This window comes from Trachypithecus francoisi, unplaced genomic scaffold, assembly GCF_009764315.1.
Source record: "Trachypithecus francoisi isolate TF-2019V2 unplaced genomic scaffold, Tfra_2.0 Lachesis_group13, whole genome shotgun sequence".
NCBI lineage: Eukaryota > Metazoa > Chordata > Mammalia > Primates > Cercopithecidae > Trachypithecus > Trachypithecus francoisi.
In genome coordinates, this window is record NW_022681458.1 from 23,121,184 (window position 1) to 23,144,588 (window position 23,405).

Below are 23,405 nucleotides of genomic sequence, written 5' to 3' on the forward strand. Positions count from 1 at the left end.
TCTGTACTGATGCATGAGGAAATGACCAAAATCCAAATCGAGGGGCATTCTGCGAAACATCTGCCCTGAAACCTTTAAAAACATCAGTGTCAGAAAGAAAAATGAGAGATGGATAACGTGTCTAGGTTAAAGGATGAGAGACTCAGCCACTAAAGACAGTTCAGGATCCTGATTGCGTCCTGAATCCAAAATGAAAATGAAAACAACACCCCGGCTCTCAGGGACATTCTTGGGGCAGTAGAATGACTGTATTAGACAATGGGATTGTACTGATGCTGAATTTCTGAGTGTGATCATAGGGAAAGGGAACATGCGTGTTCATCTTTTCCAAAGCTTTTGCACTTTTCAAACTAAAATGAGGAGACAGCGGGTGGGGAAATGGATTCTGACAGGGATCCAGGGGTATCTGGGAAGACCCCTGCTGAGCGGATGAAGTTTGAATCAGGCCCTTGAAGGTGTCTAGAAGCTAGACAAGCAAAGAGAGGAGGAAGGAATTCTGGGCAGAGGCTCAGAGGTGCAGAGGGGTGGCGGGTGCTGGGGAGTGTGGAGCAGCCTGGGTGGACACAGGGCAGGGAGTCAGGAAGTGGATCCTGGGGATTGGGACTGGCAGGGTGGGCTGGGTAGGGACCGATACTTCTTCCCCTGCTGGCTCCAGGGAGAGCAGGGTTTATTCCGGACACTTGGGAAGACATGGCAGCATTTGGGGTGAGTGGACGTGCCAGACCCTACAGAGCTGTAGTTGTGATCCTAAGAGGCTGTGTAGTGTAGGGGCTATGGGTGGGAGCGGCCTGGTGTCGGGGCCCAGGAGGCTGCTGCAACAGCCCTGGGGAGAAGTGCCAGGGCCTCATATAGGGCAGAGGCAGTAGGATTAGAAAGCACAGGATGATGAGTGTTTAGGAGGCAAAATTCACAGGATTTGGCAACTGGTTAGTTGGGGGTGGGGGAGGTGCAGGGAGGAGTTGAGAGTGACTCAGAGCTTTCCACTTGGGGCGACTAACAACATGGTCAGGCCAAGAACATGGCTAGGCATGGGGGTGGGGGACTTGTGTGTGTGTAAAGGTGAAGTGGGGTTGGAGGAAGCTGGAATTTGAGGTGCCCATGGGACTCCCAGAAGCCAGCCTGAAGCCCCACTGGGGATCTGAGCCTTTCCCACATAAACGATGCTGGATGCCCACCAGGCCTCCCAGCCTAAGGGTGAGGGGGGATGGGGCAGTGGATGGCTAGTAGGCTGAGCGAATGTGAGAGGAGTTGACCTCCCAGGTCTGCCCTAGGCCTGTGTGTGGTGATCCCCTTGCCTAGCTTGCAGACTCCAGCCCTCTCCCCACATCATCCAGGGCTTTTCGGCCACAGGAAGGCTTGTGGAAGGTAGTGCTGAGGCAGTTTTGTAGAAGGAGCTCAGGAGCTGGGAACCCCGGGGTCTATCACCCCCTTTCATCACCACCCAGCCCTCACTGCTGCTCTGCCCCCACAGGGCAGGGAGGAACCAACAAACAGACTTTCCCACCCCAGGGCCAAGGACTCTCGCCAAGGCTGTCCAAGCCAGATGTGCCACACCCCTCTGGCTGGGCCGCCCGGGCAGGAAGACTGGGCTGCATGGAGGGAGGGAAGAGAGAGGAAGCCCCGAGGGCCACGAAAGCCCTCTGATGCTGGGTGGGCTGGTCGCAGGGTGGGGGCTAGAGCTCTGGGCTTGGAGGGAGGAGAAGAAGGACTTACAGGCTGGAGCCCTTCCCCTTTTCTGGGCCCTGGCTCTTGAGAGAGGTGGGGGCTGGGGGGTGGGGGTGTGGAGAGACCAGGCAGCTCCAAGCTGTGGCTGTGTCTCCTTCTGCCCCTGAGTTTTCCCCAGGTAGGTTCCTTTGGAACCAGCAAAGGAAGGGCCCGGGGTGTGCTCCGTGAGGCTGTCTGCCACTTGTCAGGAAAAATGACGATCATTGTCATAACAAGCCATTACCCTTGAACAGCACTTTGCACTTTATGGGGCTTGTTTACATCCTCTGCCTGTACCTGCAGAACAACCCGGGGGGAGGGCTGGATAGGTACCAGGCACCCCGCTTTTCTTCTTAGCCCATATTTTAGCATCTGATTGTTAAGTTCTTTTTTCCCACTGAGTCTCATTATGCCTTCTTGCAGTGCCTCCCCACTGGTTTTGGTTTTGCCTTCTGAACTTCACAGATAACGTCTGGTGCCTGCTTACAATGACTCTTCCTTCATATATTTGAGGATAGGAAGCTAACCGACCCTAGACTTTCTCCTCTAGCATCTTGAGAACATCAAACCTATGGGATGACTGTTTTAACAAGATCACCTCAGTGACCCTGTTTTACAGTGGAACTAAGTGGATGCCAGCAGAGCCTGGGGCCATTTGCCTGGAGGTGGCAGAGCTAGTCCCTTGCTCCCACCAGAGCAAGGGACTTCACAGCTTCCACCCTTCACAGCCTCCTTCTTGGAGGAGTGATGTCTCCTCATTCATTCCACTCTCTGAATCATCCGCAAGTCCCACCCTCATCACTTTAAGTCCCTTCATTCCAAAGGGACTGTTGTGTCATTTCCCCCTCTCTCTACACTCAAGACTGTCTGGTTCAAACTCCCCATTTTTCATCTGAGGACTGTGAGGCTCAGGAAAGGTCACTGATATTCTCAATGTCACATAGCCTAGAAGGCAGGTCTCCAGACTCCTCCCCCAGTGCTCGCTCAGCCACAGCCAGGACCCAGTAGGGCTGAGGGGCAGGAGTGTCCTGGGGCATCCCCTGTGGCTGCTTAGAGAGGCCTGAGCAAGGGCAGAGATGGACCTGAAGCCCTGTCCCTGCCCTCCAGGCCCCAGGGGCGAAAGATTTTGTAAACTCAGATTTCTTGAGGCTGGGCTGGCAGAGCAGGCAAACTGGGGCCCCTAGGAGAAGCTGGTCTGGAAGGCTGCACATGCCACTCATGGGGTCATTGGGCTGCCAGGGCTGTCTTCTGGGAGACTCTGCTGCGCTAACTGTGCTTTGGGAAGAAGGCCTATATCCCTCGGCTTTGGGAAAAGGGCTGGATATGGGGCATGGGGAGGGAAGTTTGCCGGGTAAGCAGCAATGGGCTTTGCCTGACTTAGTGGGGTGGGAGAGACAGGCTTGTGGATTGCCAGAGTCGGACCGGGAGAGCTGGCTTTAGGGTTTCCTTTCTGCCTCCCCCAGACAGCACTTAAACTGAATCCCAGGTCCCCCCTCTGCACCTCCCCCGACCCCAGGCCTGGACTGCTACAGTTGACACTGACCAGGGCCCCCTCCCTGGAATGTTTGTGGCAGAAATCTAAGGGAAGTCCCTCAAGTCCAGGCCTGAGACAGAAACCAGGGGAGGTGAGACAGGTGAATAGAAGGGACCTACCTGCCTCTTCTTGTGGGATGGGGGTCACAGAGTGAGGCCCAGAGCTGGGCAGTACCCTGCCCGACCCTCACCCCAGCCCCAGCCGAAGCTCCTAGAACCCAGCTCTCTGAAATATCAGAACCCAAGAGGTGGCTGGCTGGATCTATCCCGCAGAGGCCTCCCTGACCACCAGGGGGCACTGCTGGGCTCCAGCTCCCCACCCTCAGCAGTCCCCACCTCTAGCCTGGGCTGTTGTCTCTGCTCCCCCACCCCTGCTGTCTCTGTTTGTCTCTTTAAATTTCTAAGCAACTTTAGAAAGGTTGAAAATACAGTGCAAAGAACATTTCTCCCCTCCAGAACTCGGAGAGTAAGTTGCTGACGTGATGCCCCACCACCCTTAAATACTTTCCTGATTTTTCTACAAGGACTCTCTTACCTGACCAGCCCCGCTATCAAAATCGGGAAACTGACATGGATACCTTACTACCATTCAATCTAGACTCAGGGAAGTCCCGCCAGTGGTCCCAGTGATGTCCTGTGGACATCAACAGAACCTGGTTCAGAAGCTGCAGTTACTTTTGGTTGCCAAGTCTTTTTGCTGCCTTCAGTCTGGAAAACTCCTCAGCCTTTCCTTGATTTCCATGACCTTGTCACTTTTGGAGATTCCAGGACGTTTAATGTGTGGGCTGTCCCTTAGTTTGGGTTGGCCTGATGTTTCCTCATGATTCGATTCAGGTTGAGGCTTTCTGGCAGGGATACCGCAGAAGCGGCGTCTGTTCTCAGCGCACCCCTGCTCCAAGCTTGGCTCCATCATCCCATTACCACTGGAGTGATGCTAACTTTGATCACTTGATTAAAGTGGAGGAAGCCAGGAAAAGTTACTTTCTTCCTCTTTGTAATTTCTAAGTATGATGTGGGGAGGTGCTTGGAGATGATGTAAATATCTTGTGCCTTATCAAACTTTGTTTGTTCAGTTACAGTCATGAGTCACTTAACAATGGGGATACATTCTGAGAAGTGTGTTGTTGGGGGATTTTGTCATTGTGCAAACATCATAGAGAGTACTTTTATGTATCCAGATGGTACAGCCTACTGCACACCTATGCTACTGTATGGTATAACCTGTAGCTCCTGGGCTAAAACCCTGCACAGCATGTCACTGTACTGAACCCTGTAGGCTGGGAACTGTATATCTAAAATATCTAAATGTAGAAAAGGGACAGTAAAAATACAGTATTATAAGTTTATGGGACCACTGTCGTTATGTGGCGATGACTGCATTTCTGATTGTCAGCATACACACATTTAAGCCATTCCTATCATCATGTATTTTGATGCTCCGATCTTCCTGGATTTGGCCTTTGGGAGCTCCCATGTCCTTCTGTCTCTCTTTGAGCCTCTGACCCCCTTGTTAGTTTCTGCGTGTCTCTGTCTCATCTCTCTCATTCTCTCTGTCTGCCTTTATCTTGGTCTTTCTTCTCTGTCTCTCTATTGCTCCCCTCTCTCTGTCCTGTCTGCTTCCCGCACCCCTCTCTCTCCTTTGTCCTTTTCTCTTTCCCTCTGTCCCTCTCTCTATGCCTTTGCCTCTTTGCCTCTCTGGCTTTCTGCCTCTGACTCAGTCTCATTTTGTCTGTTTTTCTCTCTGTGTTTCTATGACTTAGTCTCTGTCACCCAGGACTCACCTCTGCAGTGTCTTCAGATAGGAGTCCTAGACACGCGGGCTTGTGTGTGGGACACCGTCATTCTATCTGCTCTGGACTCACAGTCCTCCTCTCCAGCCTCTATTTCAGACCCAGGGGGCTCTGGGGCAGGTGCAAGGAGGGGAACAGGAACAAGTGGACTTTCCTCCCGCATGCTCCACACTCCGCAGGGCTGGGATCATGTCTCTGTGCGTGCGCACACGTGTGTGGAGGGGTGTCAGAGAGATCTGTGTCTGGGAGAGGGGAGAGAGGGAGCTGCTGGTGTCTGTGTCTTGCTCCCTCCTGCTACAGCTGGGAAGGGAATCAGGTTAGACCGCAGGGTGAGTGCCTGGAGCAGGGGATGCTTTCCCTGAGGAGTCCTCCAAATAGGGGCACCCATCCCCCACCGTGGGGCCTGCAAGCTGGGCAGTGTCTGTGCAGGGCTCTGCATCTTGGAGCATGTTCCCATATGTGGTTTCAAAGGACAGACTGTCAGAGCTCCAGGGGTGTGGTGCCATCCAGAAAGAGAAACTGTGGTAGTGGTGGAGTGGTGACTGACCCAGGGCTTTATGGTAAGTCAGGCTCAGAGGAAGGCTTGGGCTACCAGCCTGCCTCTCATGCATAAGGTGGTGTCATTTAAAAAGGATAGCCACATCTCTGTGTTTTCATAATGCAAAGAATTGAAAATAAAAATAAAGATGGAAGAAGCCTTCCGGGCTGGGGCAGGGGATGGTGGAGAGGGTGGAATGGGGAGAGAATGAGGGGAAATGGCATTGTGGGGTCATGGGTTAGAGAAGCGAAGGCCTATCAGCAGTAGAGCAGACAAATAAACCTGCTGCGTCTACACAATAGGATGGCGCATGGCAGGGGCAAAGGAGGAGCTGCGCTGGATGCAGCCACCTAAAGGGACCTCAGACTCATGGTGTGTGAAGGAAGCCAAACACAAGACTATGCACTGGATAATTTCATCTTGATGAAGGTTAAAAATCTGGCACCATGACTCTTTGGTGATGGAAGCCACAATAGTATTAACCTTGGGGAGAGGGGACAGTGAATGGGAGAGGCCATGAGGGAGTCTTCAGAGAGGTGGCTCTGTGGGATGTATGTGTGGAACGTATCAAGTGACACATTTAAAATGAGTGCAGTCTGCTGTGTGTGAGCCATGCCTTCGTAATAAATGAAAAAAAGCCAAGGTAGGAAGCCATGTGGGGGTTGCAGGTCCCGGAAGCTGAGCTCTCCAGCTGCTCTCTGGACTCAGGTCACGGGCCCCACCTGAGTCTGGGATGAACGTCCTGCCACCCACACCTTTCTCTGTCCCTGGGACCTCCTCCCTCCTCTGGACCCTGAGGGGCTCTTGCCATCCTTTTCCCAGTCTCTGCCTACCTCTCCCCCAGGTTCCTCTACTCCTTCCCCAGGACCCCAGCCTTCTACCCAGGGCTGACTCTGTGCCTCTCCTCCCACAGCCAGAGGATCTGGAGGCCCCCAAGACACACCACTTCAAGGTGAAGACCTTCAAGAAGGTGAAGCCCTGTGGGATCTGCCGCCAGGTCATCACCCAGGAAGGCTGCACCTGCAAAGGTGAGCAGCTGTCTGGGCTGTGGGGGATGGGAGCACCCATCAGGGGAATGAGATGGCTGGGCCAGGGCCAGGCTGGGACTCTGCTGTGCACACATCCTTGGGGTCCCAACCTGATGCCTTGTTCTCGTCTGGTGGAGGACGCTGAGCTCACTGGATGACAAGCATGTGGGGGGGTGTGGTGGGCATAGCAGGTGGAGGGTGGCGTGGAAATGGAATGCTTGTATGAGGATGAATGGCATGAAGAAGGTATATGGGTGTCATGTGAGTGGCATGAAGAAGGTATATGAGTGGCATGTGAGTGGCATGTGGAACATGCATGATTAGTATGTGGTGGCATGGGGAGGTTGTGTTGAGGGTGTGTGGATGGCGTGTGGAAGGTGTGTGGATGATGTATGCTGAGGGTGTGTGGCTGGTGTGTGGCTGGTGTCTGGATGGCATGTGGATGATGTGTTTTGAGGGTGTGAGGCTGATGTGTGGTGGCATGCGGAGGTTGTGGTCAGGGTGTGTGACTGGTGTGTGGATGGTGTGTGGCTGGTGTGTGGATGATGTATGCTGAGGGTGTGTGGCTGGTATGTGGATGGTGCGTGGATGATGTGTGCTGAGGGTGTGTGGCTGGTGTGTGGATGGCATGTGGATGATGTGTGCTGAGGGTGTGTGGCTGGTGTGTGGATGATGTGTGCTGAGGGTGTGTGGCTGGTATGTGGATGGCATGTGAATGATGTGTGCTGAGGGTGTGTGGCTGGTGTGTGGATGGCATGTGGATGATGTGTGCTGAGGGTGTGTGGCTGGTGTGTGGATGGTGTGTGGATGATGTGTGCTGAGGGTGTGTGGATGGTGTGTGGATGGCATGTGGATGATGTGTGCTGAGGGTGTGTGGCTGGTGTGTGGATGATGTGTGCTGAGGGTGTGTGGCTGCTGTGTGGATGGCATGAGGATGATATGTGCTGAGGGTGTGTGTTTGGTGTGTGGATAGCATGTGGTCTGTATGTAGAAGCTGTGTGGAGGGTTTGTGGCAGGTGCATTGAGGTCACGTGGCTGATGTTTTGAGGTGTGTGGATGGGATGTGGTTGGTGTGTGGAATTCGTGTGGGTGGCATGTGCTTGGCACTGGGAGTTCTGCAAAGAAAGGACGCACCAGCCCTCTCCTGTGGCAGCTCATAGGTGACTTTAAGAGGCCCTGAGTCAGACTTAGCGGAGGACCTGTTGTCTGCCAGGCTTTTCAATCACGATTTTCATGAGCTCCTGGAATGGCCCGGGGCTTGGCTGTCATTATTGCCTGAAAAGTTGGGTCTTGTCCCTGATCACACAGTGAAATCAGCAGGCGCTCCCTGCACCCAGTATCAGTGGCTGACACCTTCACTCACCCCATTGCCCCATCTGATGCTTCCCTCTCCTTCACCCCCACATCCCACCAATTGCAAGGCCTCCCAAGGACAGCTGGAGTCCCTGAGCTTCTTGGCATCATCCCTCCCAATTCCACTGTTGTCATTTCTCATGTGGGCGACTGACTCACCTTCGCCTTCTCCTGTCTCCTAACCTATTCTCAGCGACCCACCCACCACACCAGCTTCCAGTGGGACTTAAAAACATAAATCCAGTTACGTCAGCTCCTGGCTTAAAGCCTTTGGGGGTCCCTCACAATCCCCAAGACAGAGCGCAGACCTCTTTCCACAGCTGCCAGGCCTGGTGGGCTCAGCCTTTGCCCAGCTCTCTGCCTCATGTTCCTCTGCTCCTGACTCCATGTTCAAACCACTGGTACCTCACCTGACTCCTCACTATGTTGGGCATGCCAGGCAGGCCATGCCCTTTTTGCCTGGAGCCTTTGCGCATGCGGTTTTCTCTCCCTGGCCCCTCTCTCTAGCCCCCCTCTCCACATCAAAGTCCCAGCAGGATGGAAAGCTGGGCCTCAGAGCCCGCTGAACAATCTCTAAAGCACTTACTGCATACCAAACACTCACAGGCATGACCTCATCTGATGTTCACATCCCCCAGAAGGTGCTGGTGTCATCCCCATTTTACAAAGGAGGAAACTGAGGCTGAGAGTGGTCACGTCGCTTGCCAAGGCACCCCGGAGCTGGCCCAAGTGAGATTTTCAGGATGTGTGCTCTCAGCGAGAGGGAAAGGGGCCAACCGGGACTTTTGCAATACCAAAATCAGCCACGTGGTGTCACCCTCCTCCCAAGAGGTCTGGCTGGGACTTGCAGTTTAGGGCTGGAGTCAGGGGAGAAGTCACAGAAGAATTGCTAGGGGTGAAGTTTTGCATTTTGTTTGCAAAACAGCCCCCCACCCTGCCCTGCGAGGATGCATAAATTAGCCTCTGGCCCTTCCCCATGGTTCCTTCCTTCCCTAGTGTCTTCCTGTCACCCCAGGGACTCCCAATATGGTGATATGGGGCAGCCTGGGGGTGGGGGCAGAAGGAAGTCCTGCCAGCATTCACTGTGTGACCTTGGGCATGTCTCTGGCTGCAGTCTCTGGTGGCCCTCGCATTCCATGGCTCTAGGTTCCCCAGCTGACCTGGCCTGAGGGCTTGGGTTGAGGAGAAGATTTGACCTCATGTGAACAGCACCCCTTGCTCCCAGGGTGAGCAAGACATGTCCCTGGTTTCACCTAGATCTCAGCCTGGCCCTGCTGGTGTGAACTGGAGGGGAGGGTGGGTGGCCAGACTGGTTTGGCAGCTCTGGCTGGGCTCTGGAGGGTGGGGAGTTTGGTGGGAAGAAAGCCAGGGCTATGCTGTAGCAGGACCAGCAGGTGTCAGGACTGGGCCACGGAAGGTGCAAGGGCCAGGCCCAAATAGGGAGACCGGAAGAAGGTTCCTGGTTCTATAGGTCACGTGTGCAGCCTCAGCAAGGGGACTGGGATCACCAGGCCTGGGAGGAGGCCGGGGCTACTGGGTTCACTGGTGGGAGATGCAGGGGTGAAGCCACTGTCTGTGCTTTGGAGTCAGGAGCTCACGGTGGCACGAGGTGGACAGGTCCCCTCGCCCATCCATTCATCCACCCGTCCAGGGCCACCCCATGTGGTTGTACGGGTTTTTCCCTGTCTGAGGGGGCATGTGTGGACCAAACTCCAGCCCATGTCTGTTCACTGAGCCTGACTCAATGGGTTTGCTCTGCTCTCAGCCTTCAAGTCTTGGCTACAACATGGCAACTCTCCTGATGAGTGGCTCGGGGTGATAGGTGGGGTGGGGTGCATGGAATGTCAAGGCCCTGGATTCCCAGTCTCCATGGGACTTGCAACATTGAAGAAACTTCTGCTGGAGGCAGGGCGCAGTGAGGAAGCTCTTTTAGATCTGGAGACAGTGGGGCGTTTGGCCTGTCTCCCCCTGGTTGCCTGGACCTATAGCTTGGGCTCCTCTTCCATTTCCCTCCCTCTTGCATTTCCCATTTGATGTAATACGGCCAAAGGAGGTGGGAAAGAGAGGACAGGAACCTGGGGTCTGGTCCTTGTTCTGGAAGACTCAAATATGAATAAGGCAGATAAGAAACTAAGGTGGTGGACCTGCGGGCGTCATAGATGTGCAGGCAAAGGGGTTCCGCTGGACCTGTGAACCCCTGTGGACTCCTGCATATGAACCCTGTCCTGGGTGTCTGGGGGGCTGCTGTGAGGAGCATTGAGGTTCTGTGTGCCTATAAGATAGGTCCTCATGCTAGGGATAAAGGCTCCGTGTGAAAGATGCAGAGATAGACGAGACAATGGCAGGAGAACAGGTGCAGGGGCGTTGTTAGTGGACCGGGCTCTATTTCTGGCCCTGCTTCTCACAGCCTCTGTGATCTTGGATAAGTCAATTAATAGCTCAGGCCTCAGTTTTCTCATCTATGATTAAGGGAACTGGACTAAGAATACTTGCTGAGGCCCTGACAGTGGGAGGGCCTGGAAAACTCCCTGGATGGAGTCTGCAGAGGTAGGATAGCTCCCTCTACGCAGGCTGCTGCTCACTCCTCCGCGCTCCGTGCAGCCATCTGGCAATCAGGAACTGAGCCGTCTTCTGGGTCAGATGCTGTGCCGGGTCCTGGTGCTGCGAGCCAGCCCCTTACCTGGGAAGACAGACACAGTCAGACAATCATGGAGCATGGTGCCAAAGCTGACACAGGTGTGTGTGTGTGTGTGTGTGTGTGTGTGTCTGTGTGTGTGGAGGGCTGTCTCTGACTCAGTAGAGACGTTCTTGTCAGGCTTCAGCAGGGAAGGCATGTGCAGGTTGGGTCTTGAGGGATGTGTAGGAGTTCCTCAGTCCAAATAGTCGGCTTCCCACAGGTCCCTAGGGAAGTGTTCTATGGAAGTTCATTTGCACTTGGGGCCCCAGAGGGAGGCTGTGTGGACTCAGAGCTTTGCTCAAGGGCCCTACCTCCCACCAGGCCGAAACCCACAGGAAGAGACCAGGATGGCGGCTCAGCAGCCTGAGGGCTGCCATCGGGGCCTGATCTGGGCCCAGACTTGGATAACTTCCATTCTCAGTGCTTCTGGTGAGCCTGGAAGGGGTGACAGTCACCTGTAGTTTCCTTAGGGCAGGATGCACCTGGAAAGATGATCCATCCTTTAACCGGACAAGCCTATGCAGAAGCCGGCACCCACTGGATTTGGGGAAACCTTGTTTGTAGGAACTCTTTCTCCCTGTTACTTCAATGGGGAACCCAGCTTCCGCCCTGTGTCTGAGGGCCTCCTTGGAACCACCAGAGGTAGCCTGGTAGGGTGGGAAGACCCTGGGTGTCTAGCCCTGGCTTGCTATTAATACTACCTGGCTGTGTGACCTCAGGTGAGATGTTTAACCTCTCTGGGTCTGGCTTTCTCTTTTCTCTAAATGAGGAGGTGAGACTAGATTAGAGGCTCTAAACTGTGTTCTGAAGGAGCTGTAAGGTTTTTGGAGGAGCTTTAGGGGCCAAAGAGGGTAAGAAAGAGATGAATCCAAGGGAATCTTAAGGGGTCAGGGCTCTGGGACCTCTGCCCACCTCAGTCAGAGAAGCTCTGGTTTTAGGAGTTAAATCCGTCAGGAGGCAGGATCCTGTGGTGATCCTGCCCTTGATTTAGATAACCTGATTCAAATCCCCTCTCTGAGCCTTACTAATGAGAACTTGGGCTGATTGCTCACCCCTCTCAGCTTCAGTTTTTTTAAGATGGGACAAAAGCCAGGCGTGGTGGATCACGCCTGTAATCCTAGCACTTTGGGAGGCTGAGGCGGGCAGATCACCTGAGGTTGGGAATTTGAGACCAGCCTGACCAACATGGAGAAACCCCATCTCTACTAAAAAAAAAAAAATACCAAATTAGCTGGGCGTGGTGGCACGTGCCTGTAATCCCAGCTGCTTGGGAGGCTGAGGCAGGAGAATCACTTGAACCTGGGAGGCGGAGGTTGTGGTGAGCCGAGATTGCGCCACTGCACTCCAGCCTGGGCAACAAGAGTGAAACTACGTCTCAAAAAAAAAAAAAAACAAAAGTGACAAATAGCAGTACCTCCCTCATCAGGTTACTACAGGATTAAGTGAGATTTATATATATATATATATATATATATATATATGTTGGACTCCAAACAGCCTGATATATAGCAAGCATTCAGTGAATCTTTCTTTTTCTTTTTTTCTTTTTTTTTCTCTGTCGCCCAGGCTGGAGTGCAGTGGCGCGATCTCAGCTCACTGCAAGCTCCGCCTCCCGGGTTCAAACAATTCTCCTGCCTCAGCCTCCCGAGTAGCTGGGACTACAGGCACCAGCCACCACGCCCGGCTAATTTTTTGTAGTTTTAGTAGAGACGGCGTTTCGCCGTGTTAGCCAGGATGGTCTCCATCTCCTGACCTTGTGATTCGCTGTCCTCGGCCTCCCAAAATGCTGAGATTACAGGCATGAGCCACTGCACCCGGCTGCATTCAGTGAATCTTAACTAGAGTCGTTGTGATTCCACATAGCCATCTGCTTGAGGAATTTGGCTGTAAAAATAAAAGATAAAAGTCTGAACACTACTGGATGGGATGGTCTAGAACAGGGTGTCCAATCTTTTGGCTTCCCTGCGGCCCATTGGGAAAAGAATTGTCTTGGGTCACACGTAAAGTACACTAACACTAACCACAGCTGATGAGCTAAAACACACACACACACACACACACACAAATCTCATAATGGGGCCAGGTGCAGTGGCTCACACCTGTAATCCCAGCACTTTGGGAGGCCAAGGTGAGTGGATCATGAGGTCAGGAGTTTGAGACCAGCCTTGCCAACATGGTGAAACCCCTTCTCTACTTAGAGATACAAAAAACTTAGCCAGGTATGGTGGTGAGCACCTGTAATCCCAGCTACTTGGGAGGCTGAGGCAGGAGAATTGCTTGAACCCGGGAGGTGGAGGTTGCAGTGAGCTGAGATCACGCCCGTGCACTCCAGCCTGGGTGACAGAGCAAGACTCCATCTTGGGGGGGGGGGGCGGAAAGAGGCCAAGGTGGGAGGATCATGTGAGCCCAGGAGTTCGATACCAGCCTGGGCAACATAGCAGGACCCCATCTTTACACACACACACACACACACACAAAATAGCTGGGTGTGGTGGTGCACACCTGTAGTCCCAGCTACTCCAGAGGCTGAGGTGGGAGGACCACTTGAGCCTGGGGAGGTCGAGGCTGTAGTGAGCTGTGAGCACACTACTGCACTCCAGCCTGGGTGACAGATCGAGACCCTGTCTCAGAAAGAAAGACTAAAAAGAAGAAAGAAAGAGTTGGGTGCATGTAAGAAACCATCTTATAGGCCCCCCTGCCTTGCAAAAAAAAAAAAAAACTCATAATATTTTAAGAAAGTTTACAAATTTGTGTTGGGCCACATTCAAAGCCATCCTGAGCCACATGTGGCCTACAGGCTACGGGCTGGACAAGCTTGATCTGGAAGGTTTCTTCCCGTTCTTACTTCAGAGCCACACCATGTTCCCTGACCATCCCCTGGGACATCTTGTATCAGTCAGGGTTCTCTGCAGAAACAGAACCAACAGGATATGTGTAGAAAAAAAGATATTTATTTAAGGAATTGTCTCACGTGATTGTGGAGCTGTGGCAGGTTCAAAATCTGCAGGGTAGGTTGGCAGGCAGGGTACCCCTGCCTGTTGTAGTTCGAGTCCAGAGCTGTGTGCTGGCAGAATTCCTTCTTGCTTGAGGAGGTCAGTTTTCTTTATTAAGGCCTTCAACTGACCGGATGAGGCTCACCCAAATTATGGAGGGTCATGTGCTTTATTGAAAGTTTGCTGATTTAAATGTGAATCTCATCTAAAAAATAAAAACCAACCAACTTTCTCAGAAACATCCAGAACAATGTTTCGCCAAATATCTAAGTACCATGGCCTATATAAGTTGACTCAGTAAATTAGCTACCGCACACCTCCAGCCCAGGCCATGGAGATGAAACAGCAGGCAGGCTGAGTGACCGGTGAGCAGGCAGGTGGCCAGGCCTGTGGCTCTGGGCCGGCCAGGGAAGGAGCTGAAGCTGGACCAGGCATGCGAGTGGTTATCGCCGGGGTCAGGTGCACACTGAGGCTATGTGCTCATTTTCCGACCCAAGTCCAGGAGGAAAAGGCCATTTAGATCCCAACAATGTTGGCTTCCTGTGTTCCCGAGAGGCAGGAAGCAACCCCAGGACAGCGTACCGGCAGCCCAGCTGGGGCGGGAGCTGGGGCCAAGGGCTGGGGGTGCAGCTCTTCACCCCAGCAGAGTAATCTAAGGGTCCCTTTCCACTAAGGGGCTTTCTGCTCCCTCTCAGGCCACCACTGGGCCCTGCTGTGCAGGGGCAGTGCTGACATTGTGGCAGAGAGGGGCTCCGGGGGCTCCATGGAGCTCTGGTTGGACAGGGTCACTGGTTTAGGAGGGTGCATGGGCGAGTGTGTAATTTTGGGGCCTTCTGAAGGAGCTGGGAGGTCATGATCTGCTCAGGTGGGGCCCATCCTGACATGTGTATCTGTGGAAGATTCAGGAGAGGAGAAGGCTGGGGTTTTCCTGCTCTTGTTCCTCCCTGTGTGTCCCCATCCTTCTGATGAGAAGTGGTACCTGTGGAGTGAGCATCCCTGTCACTCACAGACTGGTCCCTGTCACTCATAGACTGGATGTCTCCCCAGCAGTATCTGATGTTCCCAGGGTTGGAACCTGGGTTTTTCCCCTTTCTCTGTTGAAGGGAGGAAGCGGTAGGTGGCAATGGTGGTGGGGGGTGTCTTAGTTGGGCTGTTACAGAATACCTTAGCTTCCTAAGCGTTACTTTCTGGAACACAATGACTAATTACTTGGTAGAGTAAGGGAAGTGAGGAAGGAGTTAAAGCGAGGGTTTGTAGGCACCAAGGGGCAAGGTACGACCCAGAAGATGGCTCTGGCCTTTGGTTCCCAGCATCTGCTACCTTTGGCTCTTGCATTCTGATGGGTCTTGTGTTCTGATATCAGTGATCTAGTACTGCATAAAAAATTACCCATGAACTTAGTGGTTTAAAATAAATACAGGCTGGGTACCATAGTTCACTCCTGTAATCCTAGCACTTTTGGAAGCCTAGGCAGGAGGATTGCTCGAGCTCAGGAGTTCGAGACCAGCCTGGACAAATGGCAAAACCCCCTCTCTACAAAAAAATGCAAGAATTAGCAGGGCATGGTGGCACATGCCTGTAGTCCTAGCTGCTTAGGAGGCTGAAGTGGGAGGATCGCTTGAGTCTGGTAGATGGAGCTTGCAGTGAACTGAGATTGTGCCACTGCACTGTAGCCTGGGTGACAGAGCAGTGCAAGACCATGTCTAAAAAAAAAACAAAAAAAAAAGAAAAAAGAAAATCAAAATTATTATTCCACATGGTTTCCACGGCTCAGGAATTCATGAGTGACTTGGCTGGGTGGGTGGTTCTGGCTCGGAGTGTCTTATAAAAGGTGCAGTCAAGATGTCACTGGGGCCGTATTCATCTGAAGGCCTGACTGGGGCCTTATGTTACCACATGGCTCACTTAATGTTGTCAAGCTGGGGCTGGCTATTGGCAGGAGGCCTCAGCCCCTCACCACACGGCCCTCTCCATAGGGCTGCTTGAGTGTTCTCATGACATGGTCACTGGCCCAGAGCAAATGATCCAACAGACCAAGGCTGAAGTCAAAGTGTCTTTTATGGTTTAGCCTCAGAAGTCACACACTGTCATTTCTATAATATCTGACGGATTATATAAATCAGCCCTATTTAGTGTGGAGGGGACTCCAGAAGGGTATGAGTAGCAGAGGCAAGAAATATTGGCAGCTACCTGCGAGGCTGGTTGCCACAGTTTCCCTTTCTGCAACCCATCTGAATATTTCATCGATCTGAAAGTGAGAGACCAGCAGACTGGCAGGCCTAAACTTGAGATTACAGCAAGAGGGGTACAAGTTAGAGAGGAGGACATACTGTCCGTTGGGAGGAGATGTGAGATAGGGGAACAGGCATGCATAGGGGGCTTCCCTGGAGGAAACTCAGCAAGCGGGCCTCCTTGGGGTTGGAGGCGGATGCTTCTGCAGGGGTCAATATTCATTCATGGAGGCTTGGCCAAGCCTGCCCTGCTTGGCATCTGCCACTTGCTTTCAGTTTGCTAAGCTTTTGTCTTCTGGGCTGGGAGCTGGAGTGGGGGTGGTCTTCCCTCGTTCTCCTCTGTAGAGCTGCCAAGGACAAGCTTTCTGCATTCCAGTGTGCAGGAAGCACTCAGCATAGCGTATTGCAATTACCTGATGATTTCTCCATTTGCCTCCTCACTTGAGGGCATTTGCTGAGTGTGTGCCCACTGTGTGACAGGCAGGGCTGCCCTGTACAGTCATGCAGGCCATGTGCTGCCAAGGGTGCCTACCCGAGACAGCACAGGAGTCAGCCCACCCTTTGCCTACCAAGCCATGCATCTTGGCATAGGGCCGATCTGCCTGGAGAAAGGGCACCTTCTCACCATTTCCACAAAGACATTGTGCATGAACCCAGCTGTGTGTCCCCGGGGCTGCTCTGCCCAGAGGGTGGGCCTCCTAGTTTGAACAAAGATGTTGTATGGTCTCGTGGGCCTGAAGCAGACATTGTTCTAGCTGCTGGGGCTACGGTACGAAGGAGAAAGGCATGCTCCCTGCCCTCCTGAGTGTCGTGTGGGGAGATAGACTAGAGAGAAGTTACCCAGGGCAACTTTAGAAAATAACCAGGGTGCTGAAAAAGAATAATTGGAAAGCTACTCTAATTTGAGTGGTCAGGGGAGGCCTCTTTGAGGAGATGACTTTGGGTGGCTTCCCGAAGGATAAGAGGGATTCGGTCCAGGGAACGATGGGGTGCTGGGGTGAGGGGAGTGTTCCAAGCAGCTGACACAGCAAGTGCCAAGGCCCTGAGGCACTCTGGGAACTGTCAGAGTGTGGAGCACGCTGGAGGGAGGTGAGGTCCAGCCCCTATTGTGTCCCTCATGTCTAGACTGGGTGGATACTTAGAGACTCCTTTTTGGTTGGACATGAGACGTTGAGGTGGCGGTCTACAGCTCAGGAACGATCTTAGAGTGGGGGGACATGACTAAATGGGGGGTGCATGTAAACCTCAGGGGAGATATTCAGACAGGTCCAACTCAGCAAACATTTATTAAGCCTCGCCTGTGTACCAGGCTCCTCCTTCCTTCCTTCCCTCCCTCCCTCCCTCTCTCTCTCTCTCTCTCTCTCTCCCCCCCCGTGTGTGTGTAGGAGAGAGAGAGAGGCAGGTCCCCCAGAAAGGAGCATACATTGTCAGACCCACAAAGGGGAAGTTTCCTCTATTTGGATGGGGTGGGGCAGGAGAGGCTGCTGGTGTCCAAAAGGGAACACCTTTTCAAAGGGAGGGAGTTGCTACCCGAGCTGGTGGGGGTGCTGAGGGAGAGGGAGAAGCAGAAAGGTCAGAGGGATGGTAACGCTTGTGTGGCTGACGGGGGAGTATGTCCTGCTATGGCCAGGGTGGAGATGTCCCTGAGCTGGGTTGGGTGGCTGGTGGGGTCAGGAAAGCTTTGCTCAGCACTGGTGAGTCACAGGCCTGGGCTGGGCCAGGACTAGGTTCTGAGAGAAGATCCCATGTTAGGGTCAGTGGCCAAGGTCCCTTTCCAGGCACCACCCAGTGTGCCTCCCAGCTTCTGCCTCTTCCCCATTCCCAGCCCCTTTTGCCTCAGGCAAACCAGAAGAAGCCTTAGTGTGGGGAACCCCGGAGCCTCTTTGGGCTGCTCCTGGTCCTCGTCTGTGCCTCAACCTCCCTTTCTGCCCTCTGCTGAGAATTAGGCTGGTTCAAAGCTGGAAGGGGGTGGGGTACAGTAGATCTAGGAGAAGGAGGTGGAAGGCTGTGGTCCTGGGCTGTGGCTGTTGAGGATTTGGAGTCAGGGTACTCCCCTACCTCCCCCTCCCCATTTCTCTAACCAGAGTTCCTAACCCCCCAGCCTTAGCAGGTCCTGGGCAGCCAACAAGACCCAAAGCAGTGCAGAACCCAGAAGACCCCTCACCCACCCATGAGATCTGCAGGGAGGTCATCAAATCCCTTGGTGGAGTCCCAGAGCCCTGGTGGTGGGGCAGCAGGGCTGGGGACATTCCAGGCCTTGGGAACCTTCTAGGAAATTTGATTCCAGCTTCTGGTAATGGGAAGAAGAGCAAGTCCTGTATGTGTGTGTGTGTGTTTCAAGTCATGCACATGAAGTTTATGTGAGCATCTGTTCACATGTCTGTGTCCACAAATCTGTGTCAGGCTGCATCTAAGGGTGTCCCACAAAATTGTGTGTGTTGGTGCCCTGGGTCAGGGGTCTTCTTGGATGAATCTGTGTGTGAGGCTGTGTGTGTGTGCACGGATGGCTGTGTGGATGGGTGGGAGTGGTTCTGGGTGAGTGTGTGTGTGTGGGTGTAATGTGTATACGCGTGGACCCTCCCCTGGATTCTGAATTGGGTCTGTGTGTCTGCCTCTGGGGCAGAGTAAGTGTGATTGTGGTTTGCGATGTCGTCTGCCTGCCTGGTGTGTGTGTAAGGCGAGAAGGCCCCCCTTATTCCTTGGTGGGGCTGGCGTGGGGCCCGGGTCCCGGCTACCTCTGCCCCTGGCAGGGGTCCAGTGGGGGACCCCCCCTTGCTCCCCCCACCTTCCCGCACTCGGAGAGGCTCTGGCGCTGGGAGCCCCCTGCCTCCCCGGCCGCGGGTCCGCAGTCCCGGGCGCTCCCGCCCCGCAGGCCCGGCAGCCGCTCCCCTCCGTCCCCTCCCTCTCTCCCTCTCTCCTTCCCTCCGTCCCTCCGTCCCTCCTTCCCTCCCGAGCGCGGATTGCGGGCTGGGGTGGGAGGAGATTTCGCGGAGTTTCCATTTCATACCTCGCGGCTAAAACTTTCTTTCTGTGTCTCGCCCTCTTGCAGTCTGCAGCTTCTCCTGTCATCGGAAATGCCAGGCCAAGGTAAGAGGCCGCGGGCTGGCGGGCCCGGGAGGACTTGGGACAGGCCTGACTCGGGGTCCCAGACTGCAGCGGGGGCGCCGGAGGGGCGGGGGCGGTGCCCGGGGCGTCACTCCTCCTCTCTTTGTTTATGCAAAGCGCCTGGGCCTGGCAGCGGGCGCAGGTCAAGGTGAAGGCGAAGGCCCGGGGGCGGCGGCAGGGGTAGGCTGGGGAGTCGGGGGATCTGGGTTGGGGGCGCGGCGCGCAATCTGGGCGGTTACTGGGGGTGTCTGGTGGGGACCGAGCTCCGAGGGAGCGGCCTTTCAAGGTGTTTCTGCTGGTTCTCAAGGGGGAGAGGGGAAGAGGGAGGGGATCCATTTCAGTTACCCCGGGCCCGCGAAAAGCCCCAGTTGGCCCAATTTGGCCAAACTAGAAAACCTCAGTGTCCACAGGCACAGGACCCCGAGGGCAGGAGAAGCGGGTGGGTGGCCTAAGTGGAGAATGAGGTCGGGGGTCAGGATTGGCTGGTCTGGAACCCCCTGAGAGACTGTCCCTTCCTCTTTATTGGCCAGGTCTCCTTTTGGTCCTCAGTTTCCCCATGAATATTTCCTGACTGGTCTTGGTGAGAGAGGGAAACTGAGGCAAGAGGACTGGAGGAATTGCTGGGCCCTGGCTGGTCAGGCTGGCTCAGCCCCTGATGTATCCACTGAGGTTTGGACCCAGGAGTCATATATCAGCTTCTTGGAATAACAGGGGGTGGGGGATCCGCACCAAGATGGATTATGAGTTTGGGAAGGAAATGGTTCTGTCCAATGGGCTCAGCTCTGTCGGGGGGTGGAAAGGGCATTCCTTGCCTTTCGCTTGCAGCAAATGTCTGCACCTTCTCCCATCGTTGCTTGTAACCCTCCTTGCCCTTTCACTCCCTGCGTTTGCTCTTCATATTTGATCTTTCAAGGAATTCAGGGAGTAGGAGAAGATGCTTCCAAAAGGAGCATTCATTGAGCAGTTGGGGACCTATATCTGGTGCATTTCATGCTTAGCTTCTTATTAGCTGGGTGGCCTTGGGCAAGTTATGTACCTCTGTGAGCCTCTGTTTCATCCTCAAGGAAATGGGAATAAGAAGCCTACCTCATAAAGTTGTTACGAGAATTCAATGAGATAATGTATGTGAAGTGCCCAGCCCAGTGCCTGGCATAGGGTGGGTGCTCAAAAATGTCGTGACTGATGCTCAGCTACTGGGAACTTGGAGGGACAAGTGTTACCTTGGGGAAGGGGTGCTAATGGATCAAGCAGGTCTGGGAGGAATCTTCCTCCAAAGAAACTTTACTTAAGCCAAGCACACACCTTGCTGGAGGGCGTCTCCATCTGTAGACTCCAGCTGGGAATGCTCCCCTTGCAGAGGTGCAGAGGGCCTGGCTTGCAGCAGGTACCTCCATGCAGTGAGTTTTCTGCCCCTTCCCTTGTCTTCTGCTTTCCTGCAGCCTCCCTCAGCCTATTCTCCCCTGGATGGAGAGTACGTTTCTGCTTCTCCTTCCACCTCCCTCCTTGTTCTGTTTATCCAGAGCAGAGTTTTTTTGCCTTAAACACCAGAACTTTCCAGTTTTCTTGCTCCTCCCCAGTCTACCCCTTCTTACTGCCCTTCCTGCAACCTTTTCTCTTAATAGCAATGGACGTTTGTACAGTGCTTTGGATCTTAGACAGCATTTCACACGCATTATCAGACTTTGTTCTTTTAATTCCTTTAGAGCATAAAACATTAGCCAAAAGATCCTGTTATTTTACAGATGAGGAAACTGAGACGCCCCAGGTTGAGTGACATCCCCAAGGTGTCCCAGTGTAATTCTTCACCTGCTCTCTGTCCCTGGGCCTTTGTGCTTCCTTCTCCTCATCCCTCACTGCCTACTGGCATGCATTTCTCCATCCTTGCCTGCCACTCCTCCTTTTTCTTTCCATCTCTTGACAGCAGGAGGATACATTTAGGGAGGATAAGGGGATAAACTTACGGGCAGTGAAGGATCTGATTATGGAAGATGGGTGGCCCAGAGAGGCCCAGAAAGATGTGACAGATGGCCCCTTGTCATGCAGTAGCCTTGTGCATGGGAGCAGGCAAATACCAAAGATGACTTTTTGGGGGCATAGCCTACTTCAGGAGTCTCACGTGTGCTAAGGGCTCAGAATGCACCAGGCTGCAGCAGTCCTGCTCTGCCCTGCTCAAGGAGGCCACCTAAGTGGAGGAGAGGGTATACTGGCAAGGCAGTAACTGGAGAGACAGATGGGCTTTGCATAGGAGTTTCCTCTATAGGGAATGGGACCCACTGGTGGTGAGCGCTCCACCCAGCTGGTGGGTCTCTCCCTGAAACCACAGCTCTTACTGCTGCCCTGCCTTTTTCTCCTGCTGGGAAGGGCAGCGGGAGCCACAGAGCCACAGCAGAGCTCTATACTATGGATTTTATAGCCTTGTCAACTTTGGAGGTCATCTTGTCCATCCCCTGCTTCCAGGCAGGATGCATTAATGAATGTTTAGTAATCTCCTTCCATGAGCCAAATGCTGTTCCAAGTGAACAGATAGAGAAAGTCTTGGCCCTCATGGGTCTTGCAATAGGGGAGACAGGCACTAAACAGGCAAGCAAGTTTTGAAGTGAATGAGCTGGAGCAACGGGTTAGAGAAGAATTCTGCTAAGGTAGCCCAGGAAGACTCCTTGGAGGAAGAGTTGTGTGAGGTGGGACCCAGATGATGATGTAGGGGAGGAGAAAGAGCAGGTGCAAAGGCCCTGAGGTGAGAGGAGCTTGTTACACTTGAAAGAGGGCTGGAGAGTAGTGAGTGCTGGGGAGTTTGGGCCTGAGGGACACGATTGGATTTCCACTCTGAGAAGGCCACTCTGGCCTTGAGCAGGCACCAGGATGGGAGTAGGGACATGGGCCAAGAGGCCGCTGGTATTGCCTACTTGAGAGAGCCTGGTGGCTTAGTCCATGGTGCTCGCCAGAAAGGCAGTGAGGAGGGGCTGGGTCTGGGATGCCTTCTGAGGGAGAGCTGGAGCCTCACTGAGCCATTGGATGTTGGGCGTGAGAGTGGGAGTGGGCTTAAAGATGACTCCCAGGTTTTGGCCTGGGAAATCGGGCGCACATGGTTTCACTTACTGAGATAGATGAGGTGTGTGAGAAATTTCTAGGAAAGACGGCTCCAGGGTTTCAGCTTTGCTTGGTCTCCTTTCACAGTACCACCATGCACTTGGGGTTTCTTGCTGATGTTGGTCCTTCCCTATTCAGGCTGCTCTAGCCACTCCTCCGGTAAGTGGCTGCTTCCTAATGCCTTCACACACCACCCTCAGACTGTTCCTGCAGCACGAAGCGATGGTTCTGGCAGGGGCTGTGTTATGTATACGGAGTGATATAGTGTAATAAATGGCCCCCAGATTTAGTAGCTTAAAATAGCATCAAACACTTATTATCTCATAATAATAAATGTTTTGGGGGGTCAGGATGTTGGGAGTGGCTTAGCTGACTGGTTCTGACTAGGGGTCTCTCATGGGGTTGCAGTTGAGATGTTGGCTGGGGCTACAGTCTTCTCAAGGCCTGACGGGCTGGAGGATCATTTTCTAAGGTGGTTCTGTCATGTGGCTACCAAGTTGGGATTGGCTGTTGCCAGATAGCCTCAGTTGCTTGCCACACGAACCTCTCCATAGGGCTGCTTGAGTGTCCTTACAACATGGTGGCTGGTTTCCCAAGAGTGAATGAATGATTCAAGAGAGAGCAAGGCAGAACCCACATTGTCTTTTATACACTATCCTTGGAAGACACACTGTTATTTCTGCAATATCCTGTTGGTTACATAGGTCAGCCTTATTCAGTGTGGAAATAATCTACATAAGGGCTTGAATACCATGAGGCAAGAATCAGTGGGGCCATCTTGGAGGGTGACACTACAGATGCCCAGAGACACGGCAATGCAGACCTGGCAGCTAGGAGGCCATGGGAGTGTTGGGAAGGGCAGGGTACAGGAATCAGACCTACTTGGGTTTGAACTCTACCCCTGCTGCCTTCCAGATATGTGAGCTGGGTTGCAGAGGATTAAATGCACATTGGCATATAGTAGGCACCTTTCTCCTTTCTTGGAACGATAGTCAAAGCCTGGAAAGAATCACAGATATTCTGTGCCCAGCTCTCTGCCACTTGGACGTGCTTGAGAGAAAATGCTCCTGCTGGTAGAGGTAGAGCCTCAGTGCCGGCTCACAGTCAGTGTTATCTATGTGTTGATTGCCCATCGGAAGGCTGAGAGCTAGGTTCCACCCCAGCTTCCCGAATAGTACCTAGTCCATAGTAGGAGTGCCAATAAAGGGATAGAAGGATGGAATAAAGGAATTTTGAGAAACAAGTCTTTCCTTTCTGGGGAGAGGCCGAGGGGATGGAGGAAAGCAGGAGAGAAGTAGCAGCAAAATCACTTTAAAAACCCCTCCTAAAAGCCTTCCTACCTCCCGACACAGAGGGTGCTCCAAAT

At 53.4% G+C, this 23,405-nt stretch overlaps 1 protein-coding gene and 1 long non-coding RNA gene across 11 annotated transcripts in view; one reads left to right on the forward strand and one right to left on the reverse strand.

The window, feature by feature from the left end:
• The window catches only part of TNS1 (tensin 1), a 205,819-nt gene that overhangs the window by 5,914 nt on the left and 176,500 nt on the right, over positions 1–23,405 (forward strand). For 2 of the 9 annotated variants that reach the window (XM_033230313.1, XM_033230312.1), the window contains exons 1-2: positions 6,537–6,593; positions 18,897–18,934. Coding sequence is in view for 1 of the 9 variants with exons in the window: in XM_033230318.1 (XP_033086209.1) it covers positions 6,479–6,593; positions 18,897–18,934 (153 nt within the window). In the remaining 8 variants the exon portion in view is untranslated. Of the gene's footprint in view, positions 1–6,478; positions 6,594–18,896; positions 18,935–23,405 lie in introns of those variants that run through there. The other 7 variants (XM_033230318.1, XR_004441577.1, XM_033230308.1 and 4 more) reach the window with 7 other exon arrangements.
• LOC117094550 lies at positions 10,531–18,993 on the reverse strand. Of its 2 annotated transcripts, XR_004441579.1 has the most exons (3): positions 18,855–18,993; positions 13,595–13,821; positions 10,531–10,626 (listed from the first exon to the last, which is right to left on the reverse strand). It is a non-coding gene; the product is annotated as an uncharacterized LOC117094550 (long non-coding RNA). The 2 variants fall into 2 exon arrangements; XR_004441578.1 differs by lacking the exon at positions 10,531–10,626 and having other exon boundaries at positions 13,555–13,821.